This window comes from Paralichthys olivaceus, chromosome 16, assembly GCF_024713975.1.
Source record: "Paralichthys olivaceus isolate ysfri-2021 chromosome 16, ASM2471397v2, whole genome shotgun sequence".
Taxonomy (NCBI): Eukaryota; Metazoa; Chordata; class Actinopteri; order Pleuronectiformes; family Paralichthyidae; genus Paralichthys; species Paralichthys olivaceus.
Genome location: NC_091108.1, coordinates 3,476,747 through 3,500,387, shown reverse-complemented (window position 1 = coordinate 3,500,387; position 23,641 = coordinate 3,476,747). Strand labels below are relative to the sequence as shown.

At 43.2% G+C, this 23,641-nt stretch overlaps 1 protein-coding gene across 16 annotated transcripts in view; it reads left to right on the top strand.

Moving 5' to 3' along the window:
* pard3ab (par-3 family cell polarity regulator alpha, b) overlaps positions 1-21,437 on the top strand; it is a 187,419-nt gene extending 165,982 nt beyond the window's left edge. For 11 of the 16 annotated variants that reach the window (XM_069511045.1, XM_069511046.1, XM_069511053.1 and 8 more), the window contains 3 exons: positions 8,068-8,191; positions 13,704-13,849; positions 17,296-21,437. In XM_069511045.1, the coding sequence (XP_069367146.1) occupies positions 8,068-8,191; positions 13,704-13,849; positions 17,296-17,692 (667 nt within the window). In that variant the 3' untranslated portion in view covers positions 17,693-21,437. Of the gene's footprint in view, positions 1-8,067; positions 9,482-13,703; positions 13,850-17,295 lie in introns of those variants that run through there. The other 5 variants (XR_011238735.1, XR_011238734.1, XM_069511050.1 and 2 more) reach the window with 3 other exon arrangements.
* The last annotated feature ends 2,204 nt before the right edge of the window (positions 21,438-23,641 follow it).

The following is a 23,641-nucleotide window of genomic DNA, read 5'->3' as shown; positions in this document are numbered from 1 at the left end:
GGATTTGCACATTTGTTCATCAACCACGACGTCTTCGTCCACTTTGCCTTTATTGTGGCGCCGTACACAGAGATCATCTTGTGTCAGTGATGGATGAGATCAGCCACCGTTCTGACACCGCTAAATCAAAGCTGTACAACTGTGATGGGCTGTTCGATTGGAGCCAGTGTTAATGTGGATAAGATCTGATGTCCAGTTCCTTATTTAGCATTTCAATGTTAGGAAGGAGGAAGGAACTGAAACTGAATGGGTGAGAGAAGGAAAAGATCTGGCAATTTTTAAGAAAGGATCTGGATCATGATTGAATCGGTCCTTCCCTGACCACATCATCCAGGTTTTGTGGAAATAGTGTCCAGTTGTTTTTGTGTAATCCTGCTAAAGATTTTAAAATGAAATGGTTGTTGTTACGCTTGATTGAAACCAGAACTGAGCCTAAAGAGATTTTGCAAATGTTTAATCTTCAAGGACAAGAAAACCACAATGTCGTTCACTACTGGATGTCAGGAGCCCACGGTCAGTGTAGCTGGGATTATCACACAGATAATATTTGTCCAACCATCGAGGATTTATTGCTATATTATTGTACGACTTGGAGAAGATAGTGTTTCACCCGAGAACATACCAGCAATGTCAGACATTTTATTCACAATAATGAATTTTTATCAATTGTCTGTGTAAAAGAAAGTATTGTTGTTTTACAGTGTCTGATTTCTCCACTGAAAACACCCGTGAGATTAGATCCAACACAATCTCCCCTCACTTTAATCCTGATGTGAGGTTCAATCTCAGAACACATTATAAACAACATATTGAAAGCCTGTTGTGAAACGTGCGTTCCATATGTATTAAAGACGGCATCGGAGCTGCTGCTAAACCACATGTGAAATGCCTCTGCAGACATTACGGTGACGTATTCAAATGTGGCTCCACCACACGATCCGGTGGGGATTTGAGTAATGAAACTTAAAATGGCCCACATAGGACAACAAGCTCCCCACCTTCGTTAAAACTAGGGCAAGATTACAGATATCAGGAACGCAGTTTCAATTTATTTGCTTGTAACCGAGCAGTCCGGCATCGATATGCTGATGTGTGCAAGCATGAAATTGGCCCATGAATTAAAAGAAGGCATTTTGCCCTGTGCCACCATATTATTGCCTCCAGTGGCGCCATAGCTTGAAATCGAAGACCAGTTACCCATCTTGCTTTAAATGCATGTGTGTGCGTGTGCATTTATATCAGTCAAATATTATATTACTCTCTCCGACTTTTCTGACCAGCAGTGCCCCTGGAAAAATAGAGATACCCCATAAAACTGAAAACCAATTAAATTCAATCTGTTCCGTCGGTGGACTCCAGTGTTTACGGTCTGCTTTGCACAAGTGTTGACACCCTGTGGGATTGCAGGGGCTCAGAATGAATGCTACTGTAAGTCGCAGGACGGGATCGGTGCACGGGTTCATGTGATGCACAGAAGTAATCATTTGTGGAGATGTGGCTCAGTTAGATTGAGGAAAACAAATGAGCAGTTAACTGTACTGTCATGGTTCCCATTCTTTAAGAAATCATTTTTCAGGACGTTTCCAGGACTTGCTGGAGTTTTTCCTGATATTTGAGGAAAGCAGTTTCTCAATAATCATCATATAATTTAACGATAGGCTCAGTTTTGACACATTTAACCTCTAGACAACTGCTCCACTAAGGAAATAACACTATAAGGTTGGTGTGTGAGTCGTTGCCAAAGCTTATATTGGACTGGGATTTTACATGCGGCCCTTAGAGTTACAGGAGAGGCCATACCTGTCATACTGCAGCTTCTAGTGAGCTACATTTTAAACTAAATACACACTGACACTTACAGAGGCAGTCTGTTTAAGGGGCTAAAATACAATAAAAACATTTCCAGGGTTTTTGTCATTTTAATCGATTTGCAGGTTGTTCCCGTGACAGGAAAAGTACTCTCTGAATGTCCAGGTTTTCCAGATGTGTGGGATCTCTGTACTGTTTATTACTTTAGGGATGATTGACAGTGCATAAAAAAAACCAGATGATTTTAAAGTAAAACTATTTGAAGACGGAAACTAAAGTGTGAAGTCATTATTTATTATATTATTTTCATATGAACCTTTCTTCACAGTGATGATAGAAGTCAACTTTTGTTTCACTCTTTGAAAAACAATGACTCATCACACATTATCTTGGATTATGACTAATGTCATTTTATGATGCGTATTGAAATCCACCTCCATCCCTCTGCTCAGTGACTGCTGCTCCTCCTACAGCAGCATTTCACCGACTCAATTTAAACCCCTCATTTCTCTCTCTGATGAACAGGCACACAAATACGCACTCGGCCACTAAGCTTGGCTCGGCATATTGTATTGACCGCCATCCAATTGCCAGGTTTCTGCAGATCAATTGGGTTCTATCAGTGTCTCAGCGTTAAGCCCATGTAATCCAGAGTAAAAGCAAGATCGGGTTAATGAGCCTGATCTTAAATGACCTCAGACACAACACTCGGCGGCTTCTTGGCTTCTCTAATCTCTGCACCGCATCAACAAACACCACTCAGGCTCCGAGCTGCTCCTTTTCTAACCTTTGGGTGTCAAGAGAAAGTCTAATGAGCAAATCAACATAAAGTTCACATACATACAGTTTCAGTATGTTTTAAATTACTTCTGCACAAATATGAAGTGGAGATCTGGGTTTTGAATATAAACCAGCAGCATTTGGCTTTTAGTGTTTTTCTTTTGTGCTAGACGTCGGTGTCGAGCCTTAATGGGCCATTAGACACCAGATCCTGTTGTAAATAAGTTTGACTGAAAAATCTCCTACTGAGTTCTTCGTATGTGAAAGACAAACACGTGTACAAACCCAATTTGAAAGAGTTCATGTCTGAAAACAGCTGAACTAACTAACTAATTCTTCTTCACATGAAGTTCTGCTCTACTCGGTTCATTGTTTGGTTTTATGTTGGCACTTCAAGTTTGTACCACGTACTAACGAACCCTTTTGTGCTGGATGTCATGAATATTACTACCAGTATGGATGTTTATTATTAAGAGGAAAGACAAATGAATCATTAACGAGATTTTTCTGAACTAGTCCGAGCATGTGCTTGTAAAAAGGCTTGTTTCACAAGAGAGAATTCATTTACATGTATCAACAGCATCTATTCCTGATTGTTTGAAGAAGCCTTATGATCTCAGATTACAGGAACTCTCTCACACAGCAGCTCACAGATGGGGCATTAGCAGCTAGCACCAGTTAGCGAGGGCATCATTCCTCCGAGCCGTCTATGAGCCTTCGATCAATGGACCTGGATTATCATCCTCAGCATCTCAGTTCATTTTTCACCGTGGAGTGCGGCTCCACCAGCTGCTCTGTCTCTGTCAGAGGATGTAGGCCCTGGTTCCCCCTCATCTGATAAGATTACAGAAACTAACCGCCACAGCTGTTGCGTTCAGGGGTGACCCGTATCCACGACATTCTCTTATTTTCTTACTCTGCGTTATCTGTGCATCGGTAAATGTTTATTTAATGGGTTGGCGAGCGAGTCAGTACAACAGAGACGGGGATCCTGCAACTACCCGTGTTTAATTAATGTTTGATTAAGACGCCGCCTTTTAATTAAAAAGTGGATTATTAATATTGGCAAATGAAGTAGCTGGGATATAGCAGAGTACAATGCATGTATTATTAGAAGCGAGGTGTGATTTTGTATGAATCAACAACCACTAATGTGCATTAGCATTAGACGATATCCTGTAATTTGAAGAGATGAAATCGACTCTGATGAGATTTAAGAAAGGCTGAAATGTCTCTGCTGGTTTTGTCGACAGTCTCGTGCACTGTGCTGCCTGTAGCTCCGGGTGATGCTTTCATCCGAGACTCTGAAGTCTGAAACAACAATGTTGCTCTTGTATCCTCAAGGTCGCCCTACTTGTAACCACTCGCCACAAGGGCCCTCTTCACAAAACAGACACAAGGTCCTCTTGAATCCCTCCACTTTGTAGGCGTCTGCGCTGCGCCGAACATGCTCAGATGGTGACTGTGGGCCAGCTGGTGGCCGGTGGGCTCGTCTCCAGCTGTTTCTTTTACTGCCTAAAACTGTGTGGTCGCCCTCAGCTATGCATTGATTTCAAGGGCACATTGGTCCACTGAAAGTTGCCTCTCAAAGAGTGAATGGTGTAAGCCCACAGTTGGTGTGATGTTCCTATAGGCATGGGAAGAGCAGCCTGTGTGAAAGAAGCCATTCATTTACAATCCACAGGATTAGAGCTCTGTCCATCAGCTGCCTCTGTCACTTACTGTATATCACCCTTCAGAGGCCTTCCCCTCTGTCTGCTGGCCTGAGATCCGACGCAGTTTCGAAGTGACAGCACAGATCTGATAAATCCTATTAGTCCGGTGTTGTGGCCAATTTGGACCAGTTCCTCTTCGACTCAAGAATGAAGCCCAGTTTTCCAATCGCTGTACGTAATTGCTTCGATCTTGCTCCCAGTGTTTAGGCGGTTTGAAATCCCTGTGATTTACCATGCGGCTTCAGATCATGTTGTAGCTTTGTGGTTCTGAGAATGAAGTCTGAACACAATGTCTGTCAAAGAACCTTCCTTTCCAGGCTTGAAGGATAATCCCTACAGCCCAGGTTTTGAATGTATAGTTGTGGTCATCAGTCCGGTCAGTCATAGTAGCACACTTTTTGATTTGCTCAAATCTAGATCATGGCAATAGGAGACTTTGAAAGGGCGCTCAGAGAGAACATGAATTCACCAAATCTGGATTTTTATTTGTTTCTGCAGGAAATGACAAACTAACAAATCTCTGAAACCTGCCTGATTTGTTTTATTTTCATGGTTTACTTTTATGGTTTGTTTCCTGGCCTGTACCACATCCTTCCACCAAGTTTTGTGGTAATCTGTTCAGAAGTTTCACGTAATCCTGCTGAATAACAAGCAGATGAAAATAACCTCCTTCGCTGACGTAATTATAAAACTATTCCCATCTTTATTGTTTCCATTTTAGCCAAGGGTAGGTTTTCTCCGCGTAGTGAATCAGTGAAGTTCTTTATCCAACGTTTGCTCACAATTCAGACGTTACATCTTCTCAAGGCTCACTCATTCCCAAGCTCAATGCCAAGACAGACAGCTTTTCAGGCGACACACCCCGACCATGACAGACATGGTGCATCTCAGCGTAAACAGCTTTTCTGGCAGCCCAGTCAGCGAGCCACAGTCCTCCTGTTATTGAGTCCCAGAGACACTCCACTCAACAAAACCACACAGTGACCTTTCAGCCTCATACAGCAGTGCCAGATATTGAGTGAGCCTGTCCAGAGGATGAAGCTCATCTCAGACTAAATCTCAGCCCGCTGTTTTCCCCCCCGTCCCCCGGGCTCCTGTGCCTCTACTGTTGTAGTGAAGTGTTGCTCTTTCTCTGGTTTTTTGTTTTGTAAAAACCAGAGGGGTCATTGAAAATCTTTTGAGTTCCTCTTCTCTTTTGTCTCTCGGGCAGGATTCTGGGTCTATTGGTTTACCTTAATGATGATAGACTTCTGATTATAGGGTCTAGTTTGTCTGACGAGCATTGATCTTAAACACTGACTGAATTTCTGTGTTTCTTCACATTGCAACTGATTGATCATGAAAAACTAGGATTTTTTTCAAATCTAATTATCTAATCCAGGTTTTGTGTGTTTGTTCCATTGTTTCCATCTGATCTGGTTAGTTTTGGTTTCACATTTTAATTTAGGGGGCGTGCTAGAGAATTTTGTATCACATATGTACGTCCTGTCATCAACAAAGTCAGTTTTCACGTCGCAAATGAACCAAAGAATGGTTCAGTTTGATCCAGACTGAGACCACGTCTTTTGGTGGGACAAAATTTTGGCCCGTTTCTTTCTTTCCAACTGGTATTTTGGTTCAGACGAAACAGAAACAATCTGAAGGTCCTGACCAATCAAGGTAGCTACAGTTTAAGATCCTCCTCTTTTCTTCCTCTTTCACAGACGTCCTCTTCCCTCACAGATATGAGCCTCCATCCTCAGCCTGGCATTGAGGCCTTGACCCACAGCCTCAGGGTCACACATGTTCCACGTATCGGGTCAGCTGTGTTCTGAGGAGGCCAAGTGGCTGTGTTACATATCACGGAGATTATCAGAATCACATATGACAGGTTCCTGGTCTCTAATGAGGCTGACTGGCTCTGGCTTTTCCATTGTGTGTGTCTGGAGTTGATAGCTGCTGGTGCTGCTGTGTTTTGAGGTTATAACATTATGAACTCACTGTCTGGCTGTTTATCGATGGATGAAATTAATTCACTCAGTTATTTTTGTAATTTTGCCTTTGATCGTCATTCTTTGATTTCATAAGAATCAATTGTTTTAGGTCTGTTTTTACTGTTATAACCCAGCAGATGGGAATTATCAGTTTTTCTTGTCTGCTTTTTAATCGTATCCCTCAACAAATGTAAGAACGTTTTCCTGTAGGCTTAAAAAAAAAGAACCCAAGGGATTGTTCAGGCTGGAAACAGTTGCAGGTTTGACCTTTTTACGTTTTTGAGATAAGACAGTCCACAGGAATTTCCTGGCAAAGTGAGAAAGTTGAAAAGTCAACGTTCCCCCGCTGCTCCTTCTTTCACCAACCCTGACACTGCTATTCAAAATGTGTTAATAACTTCCCTCTATAGGAGGCCATATAATAATTAACACTAACCTGCCTTCTCATCTAAATGTGTATTTCTTTTGGGCCCACAAAGCAGAAACATCTCTGAGCTGCATAAGAAATATGCAAGTCAAATAAAACTTAATAAAACTAATAAATCTAAAAAAAACCAGATGGTTGACAGCGACGAAAACATTTGATGTATTTCGTGTGGTTAAAACTTTCTCTCTGGAAACCAAGTCATTTCCATTCCCATGTTCTGTTAAGTGTTAAGTTTCAATAAAACGTCAGTAAACAATAAATATTATATACGACTGAAGAGTTGGAATCAGTCAGAGAGACGATATTTATATTCATCTCTTCTAAGTCTTGTTTACATGCTGTAATGTCAGTGTTTCCCATAAATTATCAGACTGTGGCGGCCTGCCATATTCTGATGTTTCCCACCAGAGTTTCATAATAACATGAAACATCTCTAACTGGATGTGTGTGCAGCGTTATTCTCCGTTGGTTTGCTCGACATAAGCTTTGACATAATCACACCGAGGTCCAAAACGTTTTTACCGTCCACGCGGACAGTCAGACATCAAAGTTTCAGCTGCAGTTGTTGCATTGATGCAGTTTCTCTTTCTCTTATGTGATAACTTATCTGTTGCGTGTGAGAGTGACGTCACAGATTGACCTGTTTCTGTGGGAAACACTGTGAATCCTCTTTTCACAACAGGAACATTATTCAATAATCAGGAATGACAAACATGAAGTAAAGTTAAAATACTAAACAGGAGCCTATTAAGTAAAGTTCTTTCTTCAGTGATGTAGTAATAATAATACCAGTCATACAACTTAGTTTACAGCTCAGATATCCAAAGTGTATGTCTATCACTCAGACTGCACAACATCTGCAGTCACAGTTGTCGAATAAGCAGCTTCATCAGATTTGTTCAGTGCTACATGAGAAAGTTGCACTGAAACCACTGTTGTTTGATGTGAGCACCGCGGGGCTGCAACAGACAATAGCACTGCGGTGGTTAAATGATACGGGGCCGGCAGGAGGAGGAGGGTGGGGTTGTGGTGCTGCTCACCGTTCACCGCTCGTCTTTGTTCATTGTTGTGAATAATACATCAGAGGCGCATTAGTTTGATTCATATTGCTGTTGGCTTCGCTGTGAGCCCACTCTCCGCTCTGCCCTCACTTATCACAGTTTTACCTTTTATCTGGGTTGAACGTATCTGGGTTGCTCTGCCGCTGCATTTGATCAATTCATGGACAAAGCCCGTTGGTCTTTAAAGAACTTGGTCCTGCGGGCCATTTCCACCCGCGCTGATGGAACCAGGTCATTTGATCACAATGGACCACTCACACTCATCTGCCCCCCCCCCTCCCTCCTCTCTTTTGTCTCCGCAGTAGCCGGCTAGCCCCCAGCAACCACGACCGGATACAGAGGCTGAGGCAGGAGTTCCAGCAGGCCCAGGGCGTCCCGGACGACCCCGACGACCGCAGGAGGACCTACAGCTTCGAGCAGCAGTGGGTGAGTGTCTGAAATGATTGGAGCCTCAAATCCGCTGCTGGCCGGAGAGGAGGGCCTGTAAACTCTTAATGTCCAGAGACGACCTGGTCTGCAGACTTGACTTCAAACACTAGCCCGAGGACAACCTGGAGAATGGTGCTAACCATCACTAACCCCACTACTAGCAACCATGAACAAGACTGATGATAACATCGACCCTGTCCTCTCATCAGGACGACCATTAATGCTACCGCTAACACCCCCCCCCCACTCAAATGTTCATCCACCTGCATGCAGGAGTTTCTGCACGTCCTGATCCGACCGTCACTAACCCCACCCACCTGTCACCACCCACTGTACTCATCCACCACCCCCTTTATGTGTGTGTCCGTCATCCTCATGGACCCGCCCACCATCACATGGACTCTTGTCTTCACGTCGTTTCTCTCTCTTTTTTTAAATCCTGTGTTTTAACGGTGCCTTTTTTAACAGTTTAAATGTCGGAATATTTACATTTTACCAGACATTTATTTTAATCAGAGCTTCAGTGGATGAGATCAGGGTTAATTAACGTCCTGAAGCAGAGTGGGGAAATAATAAGCGAACAAAATCTGAATGCCTTCAACGTTTTTTTAAGGTGATGAAATCGCTTGTGATCTTTTTAGTATTTATTTTAGTCCCAGCTTCATTGCACTGCACCTCAAGTGTACTTGGTTTTACATCTTTATGAGAAACAAATTAAATGAACCTGTAGAAATGTTTAAATCTTGACTATGACGTTTTACGACTTTTTACCATCTCTGTATAATGTGTTAATTATTTTATTGTGTAACACAAAAGGATGAATCACCACCATATCCCTGTGTCTGCTTTGAGACAACACACATTTCTGTTTATTTCACACATGTTCGATCACGAGGTTTTATAACACAAACACATTATGACACACTACATATTACCATGCTGTGGTGATACACAGCACAGTGAATGTGTGTTGTTGGAAACTAGACATTCGGGTGTGTTTTTAAATTACATTCTTTATATCGAACAACATGAATCATTTCTGCTCAAGGTCGTTTTACACACACTTGTGTTTTTTGTATATTTCTGTATGAACTCTTGTTACTGCTGGTGTCTGCACCATCATTCCCCACTGTAGCTTTGCCCAGTGTGCATCGGAAGAATTAGTTCCTGTGATAAAGTGAGAGCCAGCGAACCAAATCCTCTTGTGCTCTGGCCTTTTCCTTTTTCTAGCTGATGAACTCAATAAAAATGCATAGATTTGTTTTGAATCTGATTTGGCAGCATTCACCAGAGTCGTGTGTTTTAATGGGATCGACGCACTGGCGCACATTCCAGGCAGCATTGTAGAGCTAAAAGTGGGACAGTGTGGGAAAGAAGAGTTCAGGTCACGTCCCCCTTTGTCTCCAAACTACCGAGCGTGTTCTCGGTTCAAGAGCTCGACAATACTGCAGCATTATGTTTGTTTACATCAACCGTAGCATGTTTGCTATTGTTGCCAGTTTTATTTTCCCATGAAAACTCAGTATTAGATAATATACGCGTTTAAAATTCTTCCGGCTTCCTCGTGGGAGCCTTTCAACATTTGTTACCTGATAAATAGAAACGCGCAAATATTTACTAGACCCTTTTTTAAGAGTCAGGATCCAGGAAGATTAATATTAATTAAAGAAAAATCTAATGTTATGAGGTAATACATTTTCCTTCCCATGTTTTTAGTTGATCTTGTTTTCCTGGTTTTTCCAGGAACACTCTAAAGCTTCGTCCACAGGCCCGTTAGCATGGACAGGGATATTACTGTTGTGGAGCTACAACGCTAGTGTGGACTTCATTTAAAAAACTAAATTGTATTTTAAGGATGTCGCCTATGTCTGAAGAACCCTCTCGTTAAATCTGCTGTTCTTTTTAATAGAACACTTGTAATGGGACGATATGAGACTCGTGCCCTGCCCACACCGGTCACCCATATGGAAAACAGGAGGATTTGTCTTTGAAATTAAATTACCTCCTTTTTGCATATATTACATTTTGTTGCTTCATCTGAGTGATGTGCTGCAAACCTCAAGGAGCCAGTGTCCTTTCTCTTAATTCACCTACAACTGCTCCACTTCCAGCCTCTGCCAGCACAGCGCTACGAACAGCTGATATTCTTATGTCGCTATTTACATGGCAGGAAAACGCTTCAATCAAACAGACTTTAACGTGTCCGTCCTAATTGAACTTGCTGGGAAATCATATGTTAATCGCTTCCGCTCTATTTGAGACTTGGACCGTCGGCCTCAGGCTCACCTCCTCATCTCACACCCCCACTGCAGCATAGTTGAATTTGCCACAAGTTCATTCCATCCCACAATTTCCGGGCTCTCTCGATTCATTTGTCCAATTACCCAGCTTCAGCTCGGACTGTTTTCTTATAGCCGTCCCCTGTTAAGCCGCATGCGTAAAGTCAATATCTCCTCTTAGCGATGGGGGCCCTCTTGTTCTTTTTTTTTTTTACCATAGTTTGGGGAGCAGCGGAGGATTGTGGGTAGCGCGGTCTAATTCCATCAGGATGACTGATGTGTGCTCGCCCAGCCGCTCCGCGCCAAGCTTTATTGCTCTCATTTATACCACTGTGGGAAAAGAGGAGTTCATTCAATTGATGCTGGGGCATAATATTGCCTCTTGTATTTTACTCCAACATTTTAATGCTACTATTATCTGGATTCCTTCAGGGGGTTTCCTCCTCCTCTACCGTCCCCGTGTTCAGGCAGATGAGCCGACATTCCCAGGAAAACTCTCCAGTGAAAAATATTAGGACTGTAATAAACCCGTGAGCAATTTTCAAATACGATATGAAATAAGCAGTGTGTGGGTGCTGTACACCCCCCCCCCACCACCTCTATCGGTGTTCCACCAGCCTGTCCTCGTGGACAGCCGAGCTGCCAGGCAACGCCAATCAATCCCAGACGATTGCCTCGACTTCATTTGGTTTAAAGGGGAGTTTCTCTTCAGCACTCTTAATCGTTTTATGACCTCCCCGCCAACTGATGTCCACAGCGCTCCCACCAGACTCTCAATACGTTGCAGGGCCATAAACGTAATTAGTTTGGCTTTGTGTTACAACTGATCCGCACGCAGTTATTGCACCCACACCACTAATGAACATCGGGGGAGCGGAAGGAGTTGTGGTGTGGGCCAGACTTCGAGGTGGTGCTCCGCTGCTGAGAAACATTAGTCTAAACTGTGTGTGCGTCGATCATCTCTGTCTTCGTAACGACCAGATTTTAAAGGTCACCACACGATTTAAAAAAGAGACAAACCAAGATTCCCCCATCACTGAATCAACCAATCGTCTGCTGGGCAATAATGCTCCTGCACCTTCAACATTTGTAGTATGCCAATGGTGAGGCTCTCCTGTAAGATTCAGCAGAAACAGGAAACAACTCCGCTGGAGCAGGGGTTTCTTTTCTTGGAGAGACAATGCGGTGGAACTGTCACTGATCGTAAATGTTAACGCTTTGCATCCACCGCTGGTAGTCGAGTCGTGAGTGATGAGACCCAATCAGGAAGTGGCATGGGCCTGTCACTGGTCGTCAGAGCGAGTTGTCGTCGTCTCCTTCATTAACATCCACTAACATCCATCATGTCTCATCACTGTAACCCTGCTCTGAGTCTCCAGCATGGCCCCTCCCTCACTGTCCCCTCCCTCTGTCTGTGTGTGACTCACCTTCACTCTGACCTGAGAGGACACGAGCTCCGGGTCGAGCGCCCGACTGACGGCTGGTAAGTGTTTGAGGTTTGGACCCTGGGGGGGGGAGGGGAGGATTTGGGAGGTATCAGGTGACCGGTGCTGGTTTTTATTAGAGCTACTGTCTAAATCTGTGATGTCACCGGCTCCACAATGAACTGAAGCAGTGATGAAACTTTTTTTTTAATATATATATTCCAGTTAGAATATTTGAGCTTGATTAAACTTGACACTCAGGGTTGGAGTATGTGTTGCTGCTTTTTAACAGTTTAACTTAATATTTTTCTACAACTTGTAACTGAATTAGACAAACACACATATTTTTATAGCACAGTTCCTAAAACACTACAGGATCAAAATAATCACCATAACTGGCTGCTGGGAAAAAGAAAATGATTTTATTTGCACTCAAATCTTTATTTTTTATCATGAGTGTGTTTCAGCTGTTATTTAGGGTTTGTTTGATGGAATGTGGTTTTCAAATTATTATTATTAATGTTACACAGTGCAGGATTTATTATATATTGAATGTTCTGGAGGATTAATTACATATAAGTGATGGAGGTTTAATTAACACAAGATTTCAAATGTCGGAGTGTTGGCACCTGTAGAACCTCCCATTCAGGCATTTATCCTGCATTAGCGCTGCAGGCACTTCAGCGTCATGAATGTTTAACCGAACACAGAAGAGTCATCAGTATTTATTTAACTCTGCGAGTGTGGAGGTCCCTGCAGCCCCAGATCCACATCAGCTGCACGAGAGAGCAGCTCAGAGTAACGGTCACCAGGACGTTTCTTGTGCCGCAGCTTCAGAACATTTTGTTCCTCCTGTGGCCGAGATACGGCTTTTAAAGGGCCGGTTCAACCATCTGACCCAAAAAAACACATTTTCCACTCGTCTCCAGTGAAATGTGGCCACGCAGGCAGATAAGAGACGTGGTACATTTCTGCAGCTGCTCCAGTAGAATGGCGTTGAATGGAATTTTGTGTGTGGAGCTCACAGCAATGAAAACCATGCACAGTTAATACTGTGGAATATCCTTCCGGCCCTTTGATAATGGATTTACACGGCGTTTTCAACAGATTGACGCACTAAAAGATTCAAGGAGACATACGTTTTTCATTCCTATTGTTATTGTTTTGTTTTTTTTTTAATCCACATATTTGCATAATGCTTGTGTAGCTAACCTGACTCGAGCTGCGTTCAGACAAATCACACCGCTGTGATTATAGACTCTGAATAAAGATGGACAACATGACGCCTTCCAGATGTGCCAAAGCGTCTCAATTGCTTCCTCCATGTTAGCAGATGGGGCATGGACCAAAATAAAAAGTGAAGGTAGAAGCTAGGTGCTGCAGCAAGTGACCAGTCCGAGGGAAGTGATGTGTTTTCTGAACTTTAGAGCACATATGTAATCAGCCAAATCAAAATTATGAATATTTATACTTTTCCTCGATCAAGAAAGTTCCTCATTACTTGTGACACATTTGCGATAAAATAAAACCCTGCATATCGATTCAGTCGTATTGAATCCAGCAAACAACATATCTGTGCACCATGTGCACGTTTACACTGATTTTATTGGACAGCGTTTCGGTCCCATGTGGATCATCATCAAATTACAGATGGCAGACGAATACATAAATGAATGTGTAGCAGAATTCCCTTATTGATTGTGGCCATGCTGATGATGATGATGATGATGATGATGATGATGATGATGCTGATGATGCTCACACTTGGAACGACGAATAACCCAGACGCCATCTTGCTGCTTCCAGTCGAACGCCAGCAGCAACGGCCCGGGCGGGTACAGCAGTCAGCCGGGTCGCCACTCGGTGTCGGTCGAGGTTCAGATGCAGCGGCAGAGGCAGGAAGAGAGAGACTCGTTCGCCCAGGCACAGCGACAGTACAGCTCACTCCCAAGGTAAGAGGGATGAACTGTGTGTGCGTGTGTGCGTGTGTGCGTGTGTGCGTGCGCGTGTGCGTGTGTGTGTGTGTGTGTACACACTCATTTACTTCTGTCTGATTATGTCAGATTCATTGTTATGGCCTTGTGACAGTAATGATGGCAGATTGTAAATGTGCAACATCTAAGTAAGAAAAAGGGGCAGAGGTGTGTGTTACTTCCAGACCACACACACACACACACAGCCTCAGAATGGACGGATTATGTTTCCCACTCCCACAGATGTGACATGATTGCTTTCCTCTCTCTTAATGTAATTCCCTTTGATCTGCATGATATGACTGCCTGTTGTTCCAGGAAGTGCTGGGACACGTGTGTGTGTGTGTGTGTGTGTGTGTGTGTGTGTGTGTGTGTGTGTGTGTAATCGGGACATTTCTTTCCTGATAAGAATTCTATTTGTGACAGTTGTGAGAGTGTTGGTTACAGAAAAGTTCATATTTGACCTTTAGAGTGAACATTTCAAAAGAGAAACAACCTTTATGTTGAAAATCGATAGAAAGACAAAGTTACAACTTGTGTTGTTGTGAAATAAATGGTCACTGATACGAGAGGTAAATAAACTGTTTTTATAAAGAGCTTTTCTGGTTTTATTGACCTTTCAAAGTCCATTCACACATAAGGTCAGTACAATTTGGAGTTCAGTATCTTGCCTAAGAACATGAGGAGCTGGGGATCGAACCACCGACCTTTTACCTAGTGGACAACCTGCTCTACTTACTAAACCATAGCTGCCGCCCCCCAAAAATAAAAAAAAATCTTTATCATTATAGTAATGCAGAGTATTTATCAACTATTAAAACTTCTATGAAGACATTATTTTGATATTATAACTGTGTTTTACTCAGTTATCCTTCATATCGGTTCCACAGCAGCTTCCACTTGGATACCTGAGAGAAGTCAAGAAATACATTTATAAATAATATGCATTAGCTTGCAATTTTTATCATCATACATGTATTTAATATGTTTACCTTTCTATAACTGGTACGAACACTTTTACAGGAGTAATTTTTTATTCTTGATTCATTGTCTGAGAAAAAAACATTATTCCAAGTCATTAATTTCAACCTCAAGACTCTAATTACTCTTCAAACTCTGTACAAGGCCAAACCAAGCTGACCCGTCAGTGCTCATCATCAGCTCCCACTCACCATACATATACAGCATTAAATACATTATCGTCTATTACTTCACCGTTGCACTCTAATCCACTGTTACTGACATAAATCCCTTCCTTGATAAATATTGCAGGCAGCTCTGCTGAAAGATTAATGAAGCGCCGTCTCACTCCAGCGGTCAGAGGCAACATCCTGTGGCCACGTCGCTGCACTCCTCCACTAATTCCATTAAGAAACTGTTCTGTTTGGATAAACCCGGCTGCAGTGTCTTGAGAACACTAACTATTGTTTGACTTAGAGCATGCCATCGCATGAGGTCAGAGGCTTGATGGGACTCATGTGGGCCTGCGTTGTTCGAAGAGGCTGAAATTATTGGATTCCGAACGGTGACGTGATTAATGGCGGAAGCATTCCTTAAGAAACAGCTTTCATTTTAGATAAAGGTCAGTTTTCTTCCCAACACAAGGAGCGGTGAGTGAAAATCAACCGCTGCCGTCTGCATCAATGACGGCGGATGAAGGCCTCGTACTCAACACTGTCCAGCACCATTGATCTCCAAGCCAAAGTTACGCCATCATAGGAGACCGAAGGCTGCCTGCAACAGCTGCAGCCGCATTTGGTCTCACTGGTGTGTGTCTGTGTGCATGTGTGTCACAACCCTGTGTCGATCTGCTCTGCACGACAACGTCTTCCTTTTTCCTTTCAATGTTTTTCTGTCACCTTCCCCCCCCCCCCCCTTCTTTTTTTTTTTTTTATCATCTGTCACGCTTCACCATGTGCATGCACAGAATACAGAAGAGTATACATGCTTCTGTATTTACCACACATGTACATGCTCCCCCTCGGCTCAGCGTCAGACAGACACGGCGATCTGGTTTGCATTTCTCAGCAGGGAGGCAGAGCAGCATTGGCCTCTTTGTCAACATATGAAATGAAATCAGATGCCGGCGACGCCTGTCTCAGAAAATTGGAATCACTCAACCGTGCGCAAGAATAAACCTGGGCTATATTCTCCTATCTCACCAATCGAGGAGCGTATCCATTCCCAATAGCTTTCAATCTCGGCTGAATGAAAACAAAGGTCTTTCTATTGTCATTAGGGATTTTTTCTCTCCTTCCAACTCAAAGCCAAACACAGGAATAATACGATTTCTTCACAGCTGGCTGATAAACCTGCTAATTATGCATGGCTCCCAGTCAAAAGCCCATTGATGTTTTTCCTGTGTCGTCTTCTTCTCCGTCTCTGCTCTCGTTTTTTGCCTCGAGATAAACGGGTGGAGCTGTTGGGACACTCATGCATATCATATGGGCTCACACACAAAGGCAGGGCTGCCACACAGAGGCCAACCAAGCAGAAATGAGAGGTGATGTCACACATCTGGACGCCCCCCCCCCCCCCCCCCCTCCACCTCCTCGTCTTTCTGGTAAAGGGCAGGACAGACCCGCAGAAGCATGACAGCCAACTGTCCCTTTAAGACACTTGTGTCGGGTGTCAAATATCAGCCTGGGCAAATCCATCGAGGACATCTCTTTTTTTTTTTCTTTTTTTTTTTTACAACAGCGAAAGGTCTGCTATTACTTTCTGTCAGATCCACTGGTTGTTGCTGCCTGTCTCCAAATGGGCCTAATGGGCTGGAAGGGGACTTTGACATGGTTAGATATCCGCTGTATGTTGTTACTCTGGCCTGGTACGTAGCCAGGGGCAGTTTGCGAGCGTGTAATGGTTGTTACCACGCAACAGTCGCTATGATAATTTTCGGGCAAAATAAATCCACATGTTCGTCCATTTCCCGAGAGGGAACGATTTTTCAAGACAATGTTTTGTTGCTGGTGATGATTTCAGGTCACAGTTTACGAGTGTGTCTGAGAAACAAAGAATGAGAGAGAACAGTAAATGTGATTATTTAAACTTGAAGAATCAACTTTTTCTTCAGTTTGAGTCATAATTTATTCTTTAGGAGCGAAGTGGAAGAATAAAACACACCCTTCTGCTGAATGTTTGTCTAATGCTGAGTTTACATCACATGACTTTATGCCAAAAGCCCCAGATCGACTAGTTGGTCTATCACAAGCAAGTCATGTAGTGTGAACTACACAGTGACTTTGAAAGTTGTGTAGTCTGAACTTGGCTTAAGGTATCCCCCCCAAAAAAATGACTGAAACATGTGACCAGAGCCTGATCAATTTATCAGCTGCTCAATAATATCGACCTATATGAGCCTTTCACAGATATATTGGTATCTATGTTTACGTTTTAACATTTCACACTATTTCTCTTTGTTTCAGGCAACCCAGGAAAAACCCCAGCTCCATCTCGCAGGACTCGTGGGATAAGGCGTACCCACCTGGAGAGGGCTTCCAGTCAGCCAAGGACAACCCCAGGTACTCCAGCTACCAGGGCTCCAGGAACGGGTACCCAAGCGGCGTCGGTGTCAACGCCAGAGTCCTTCTGGAGGCCCAGGAGCTCCTGAGGCAGGAGCAACGTCGCAGAGAGCAGGAAGCCAAAGGGAAATTAATGCAGGAGAACACCGGTACCAGCGGCTACGACGGATACCCCACAGCTCACCTGAAGGAGCCAGCCTCCCCTAAAGGCCCCTACCGCCATGATGTGCCACCTTCACCTTCACAGTTAGCGAGGCTTAATAGATTGGGGTCAGAGAAAGGACGACTTTTTTATTCATGAGGAGTCTTGTTGGACTAATGGACAAAGAGCTGAGCGGAGAACTTTTTGGCTCAGGAGCTAAAGGGGAATTACCTTGAAGAACCTGCAAACGTGGACGCTTCAAATCCTGACAAAGGACAAACTAGAGCTCTCAGCTTAGCGATGATCTTAGAGGTAAACGGCTGTGAAGCGTGCGCAGTTTCTGGGTGTTTGTGTTCAATCCCTTGCTGTGCCGATGACCTATAACCAGTAGCCACTCACCTGACAGACTCGAGACGCCCAGTGCCTTCTCCGCATTGACAGGCACGATGCTTGTTCACAGTCGTCCAGGACTAATCGAGATCTGGAACCGTCACGTACTGACAATCAAACGGGCAGGAGGGCAAGTGAAAGGTCGTTCTTCTGAGCCTGCGAGGAGGCATACGTCTCTGCATGTGATAAGGTACATGTGTCACGATAACTGCGGGTTTCATGGGTTTTTTTTTTACAGAGTGTCCTGTGGATGACTCTTCCCCTCTGGTCACAAATCACCCTTTGTTCACTTTGTTTGAAAATTCAGCTCCTGCCAACGCTGCCGGTTTTCGCTCCGTTCCAGCGTTTTCTCCTCAGCGATCGGCCTCGCTCACATGAGTCTCCCAGGGGAGCAGAGGAAACAAGGCACAGTGTATGAAAGAAGCAGGGCACATTGTGTGTGTTATTAATAAAAACGCCCCCCTCCTCATAAATGATTCATATCGCGTTATCTCCGTGAGGGCGACCCAAGCAGAGAGGGTAGCCAGCTCTGATCCTCTGCCTGGCCTCCCTGCTCTGCTCTGGGCTTGACACACTGGCCTGCCTGCCTGTCTGGAGCTCCGGCTCCTGTCCTCCTCCTTGTTGTTCTCGTTGCTCATTATGCTCCTTTCTTCTACCTTTCTGCTCTCCCCTCCCCGCTCTTCTCCATTCTTCTTCTCATCTCACTGCTTCCCTTCCCCTTACTCTTCCTCCTGCTACCCTGTACCACCCTCCTCCTCCTCCTCCTCCTCCTCCTCCTCCATCCTTGTCTCCCGAGTCAGACTCTGCACTGAATTTTTCATCACAAGCCACCTGCTGCCTGCCGGAGCCAAAGAACGCTGCCACCAGAGGCACCGACAGAGGGCTCGGCTTCTGACATGAAGCGAGGAACAAAAAGCATTACAAAAAAAAAGAGCCAGAATAAAGATGGGTAGAGAGACAATGACCTTCCCAGTGTGAGATTAGTGGGACCTTTTCTCCTGTTTTTAACAAAAGGCAAAATTGTCCTCAGGATTTAATTGCTTTCGATTGCTGTAATTGCTTTCTCTATTTTTTTTTTCTTTTTTACCTTTTAAAGCATTTAGCCGACACTCTTCTCCACAGCGATTTGAAAAGAGGCAGCGGCAGGTAGCGGTGCTATCTGACTTAAAAAAAACACTGCAGTTAATGGATGAACTGAGCGCTGCTGGCTTTTACAGAGTCGGCCGAACGAAAATTCAATAAAGCAGAATTTCTGTCTTACGTGCCTCTCGTAGTACATGCAGATGGTTGTGGATTTTATTTGTCCAGGTTCTGAGATGTCTGGGGAGTTTTCTGATGTTCCTCCTGATACAGTGGAGGCGGATGGAGTTTTGTTTTTCTTTGCCCACAGCAAAGAAAAGTCAAACAGAAATATTTTTACTGAAACGTTGTGTTTTCCAAAGACAAAGTTTGAATGTGTGCACTAGTCACGATCAGTCGGCAGGCTTGTCCATAAGCTGGGTCGAAATTCAGGGGCCGCATCTGAAGACCAGTTACGTCTCTAACTAGACCGCCCCAATTTGTCCTTCCATCCCTGAGAAACGAAGACTCCAAACAGTCGCTATCAAGACAATGATTTCATACTTTATTCAAAGTATGGACGTCTATCTTAAAGCCATCGACCAACAGAGGACAGTTATATACAAGCAGATGGTATAATGCATCTAATGAGTTATAATTATTGTGGAGTCAAAAATCTCAAAACCTGAACGAATAAAACCAAAATTGTGATTAAACGTCACCGGTGGGAAAATGAAGATTGAAGTTTTATGAATCGTGTAATAATGATGATAATAATGAGTCATTATGACCTGAGAGTTTCCATTCCAGTCAAACTCCATAGCTGCTGATTGGCTTTTTCTCCACCCAGAGAGAAGGAACTAATCACTGAAAGCAGCTGCTGTAGTTGAAGGTTGGAAATCAAGTCGATCACAGTCGCAGCGCCACCACCAGTTCACCTCTGTGACTGCTGCAGTCGGTGGGATCTGATCCTCTCTTTCTGAGCCTCCCTGTTCTTCTTCGACACCACTGATGTTTGAATGTTTCCCCCTGCCAGTGAACACGTGAGACCGAGCTGAGGTCGGACAAAAAGGGAAATGCAAAAAAAAATACAAATAATAAAATATATGGCCGTCATCAAGCTGTGGAAAACAAACAGGCGGTGCATAATTGCCCTTCACTCCTACACACTCACCATTTGTAGAGCGATGCTGCATGAGATGCATTATCTTCTGCTGGTTAATGAAGATCCTCACTGGGAGAGACGCAGTGCGGGGGAATGAACGATGAATGAAAAGGTATAAGATGAAGAAGAAATGACTTTTAAATGGATTATTTCATTGTATAAACCTGCTCACAAGGCTCCTCTGCTTTAAGCTAATTAAAAACTCCTGTCTGCATTATGTATGTACATGGATGAAACAACACAAACACACAGGGCCCCTCCACAGTGTGTGTTTGTGTGTTCATGCTACAATGAGCTGACTAACCAAACACAACACAACCTGTGGAGGTGAGGCACAAAACAAATCCTCCATGTTAAGTTCCCTCAACGTATTAGAGCCAGGATTTTCAAAAGACAGGATGAATTGTGGGTTTTTCTTTTGCCTTTCAAGAATAAAGTGGAAACTGTAAATAAAGATGGACGACATGACAGCTCCCTCACAAGTGAAGCCAAAACATGCTGCTCTCCCCCTGGTGGCTGATTGCAGTATAGGTCATCAACCTCCTGCCTCCTCCATGTTAGCAGATGGGACCAGGATCAAACAGAAAAATAAATGAATGAGAAAATAAGTGTGGGTTTCCGATAAGTTTGGATTCGATTGGTTATTTCACATTTCGACTTTTCTCTCCACGTTTATTCTCGAAATGCAAAATGGAAAAAAAAATCCTTTCTCAGTTTTTTCCCCTCCCATGTTTTGGTTGAAAGTGTTTAGCCGAGCGGCTGACGCTTCCTGCTGCGAACACTCGTGCGTCTCAAAGTGCAGACTCATACATTTGAAGGATGTTTTTGACGCTTGTTTTAAATGTCATGGATTTTTTTTTTTTTTTTTGCTGTTCATCTGACCCAGTTATGGGGTCTAATAGCAACAAGTGCCTGAGATAATATTTTACACAAAGAGGGACACGATGTGATTTGTTCAGTGACACTACAGCACACAGACAAGTGTTTTTTTTAACTGTTTTAATATCATATAAAAATGTGTCGTTTTGGGGGTACTTCCTTTTTTAAATTTTATTTTATTCACAAGAGCCAACACTTACAAGCTGATATCAGTGTATTTGTATCCTGTTTGAAATTGCCTTCAACCATGTTGCGTTTTAAAGTATAAAAAAAGAAATGGAAGCTGATGTGCAATTGTTCTGTTTCCAGAAAACTTTTACATGATATATTAAGAAATGTACACAGCCACTTTTCCTGTACATATCAAATTTAGAATAAAACGGAAGGCTGTTCCATCCTGTTTACAACCTGCCTCTGCTTGTGCTACCTTTTCTGTCCTCTTTGAACCGGGATCACAGGAGTCTTCGATTAAGCAGGAAGGGTTTCTGTTGTCAGACGTCAAATCTGTCACGTCTGCTCGCTCACGTCTTGTTCCGAGCCTGGCAGAGAATCTGACGGATGCTAAAGACACAACTCAACGATGTGAAATGTCATTAAGTCGAAGCAGCTGATGCACAAAAAAAAAACAAAAAAGGTGAAGTGGAAGTAACATTTGGCTTCTGTGTAAACGATCCGTTGAATGCTGGGATGTAATCTCCCTACACACCTCTGTGTTTCCTGTTATTAAGTCCAGCCTCACTCCCATTGTCCCACACAGGGGACCTGTTGAGCTACTGTTTTTGTTCTGAGGGTCAAAGGGGACATCCTAACCAAATACCATTAATGCTACTTGAGCCAGGCGGCTGGATGTGCTGGGAGAGACGGAGAGAACAGAGGAAAGAGACGTGGAAGCAGAGAAATCCCTTCACCTCATCCTGCGCTTTTATCCTTCGTGGCAGTGTGTTCCTTTTATAACAGACTCCATGGTGTGAGATTCAGAGGGAGAAGAACATGCAGGGAATCGTCATCACGACAGATTCAGACCAGAGGACGTAGGGCTGTCGTTATTATTCCTAATTTGACCGTTAATTCAAACACTGGAGGAAAAGGTTATATTTGAACTGTAATGTATTGTTCAAATTCGAGAATTAAATTCTAGAAGCTCACTGTCTGAAGGAGTTTGTCCCGAGCGGACGATCACGACACCAAATCATCTGAGTAGCAGCCTGTGGAGGTGTTTTACGTTCTAGATGGCGAATGGAAAAGTAACAAACAAAGTAAATCTACGGATTCATCTGTTAGCAGCAGTGATACAAGTACGACAGGTGGGAGGAGCAATGTCAAGTGTCCAGCCTCCACTGACTGCGTGGCCGCTGTAAGTAGCTTTACGCAAAAAACGACTTCACGGATTGAAGCATGAAACTTGGTCGAAGGATGTAACGAAGGCCAAAGCTAAATGGTTGGGAATCATTCATTGATTTTGATAGAAAAAATGTAACTCATGAGAATGTGGTGCAGTTTGATTAAATGCGAGGCGACTGTTTTGACTTGTGGAGGTACGTGTTCTACCGACTGACTAGTTTTGGTTGATTTTTCAAAGATCCACAGTTTTTGAACCCAAAAATCAATTTTTCATTCGGTGATCGAGTTCTTTAAGTCGACTCTTGCGTCAGCAGCTCAATCACAATCATAAGATTTGTGTCCAAATTCCATGAAATTCCAGTTTACTGTGCAGTGTTGTGAAACCTCTGAGGTCATGCCACGTATCGAAAGATTTATGTATTTGTTCCTGCTGCGTGTTATCAATGGCCAGATTTTATTCTCTTGTTCGGTTTAATGAACCATGAAATAATCAGTGCGTAACATGCTTTTGGCAAAATGTCCAGAATGAGCACAGAGAAGTCCCATTAATTATGGAGCTGTTTCTCTTGGAGCTGTTGCTGTGAACAGCACAACCTCAGTCCTGTTCTGTTTCACTGGAGTCATTAATGTCCCAGTGTTGCTGAGAGGCTTACAGATTATAAAGAAAACTTCTGATGTCTTCCCAACAACAACCATCCAACAGGTGATTCCTTTTTACCTTCGTCTGGTCCGGTTCTTTGCCAGAAGCTGCTCGAGAGATTTAAAAAAAAACCTCCATGAAAGAAGGTGGTGGCAGCTCTCCAGTGGAAGAATTACCAGCAATTTAATCACGTCTTTATTGAAGGTAAACATCAGGCTAATGTGTGTCGGCATAAAAGGTTTATTTAAGATACTTGGCCAAGTTTTTATAAAATCTGTGGAAAATTATAAATAATCCCTAAGAGTGTAGGTGCATTTAAAAAAAATCCTGAAAACAACTTAATAAAAGCAGTTTTATCCTGAAAAAACATGCGTGTATACAGTCCAAGGTGGCAAAGTTAAATTATAAAATGAACTGAGATTTTTTTATCGAACATTTGCATTTAAATGACGCATTAGTAATTAAGTTTAAAAAAAACTAGCTGCTTCATTATTATATTTAACCTCTTATTCAGTTTTTAATGGTAAAATAATAATTGAATCTCTGAATGTAAATGCTGCCTCTCAAATGTCATCACACAATTCATTTGCTTCTGTAGCTTGATTACTTTCATTTCAAGATGGTGCTGAAACTG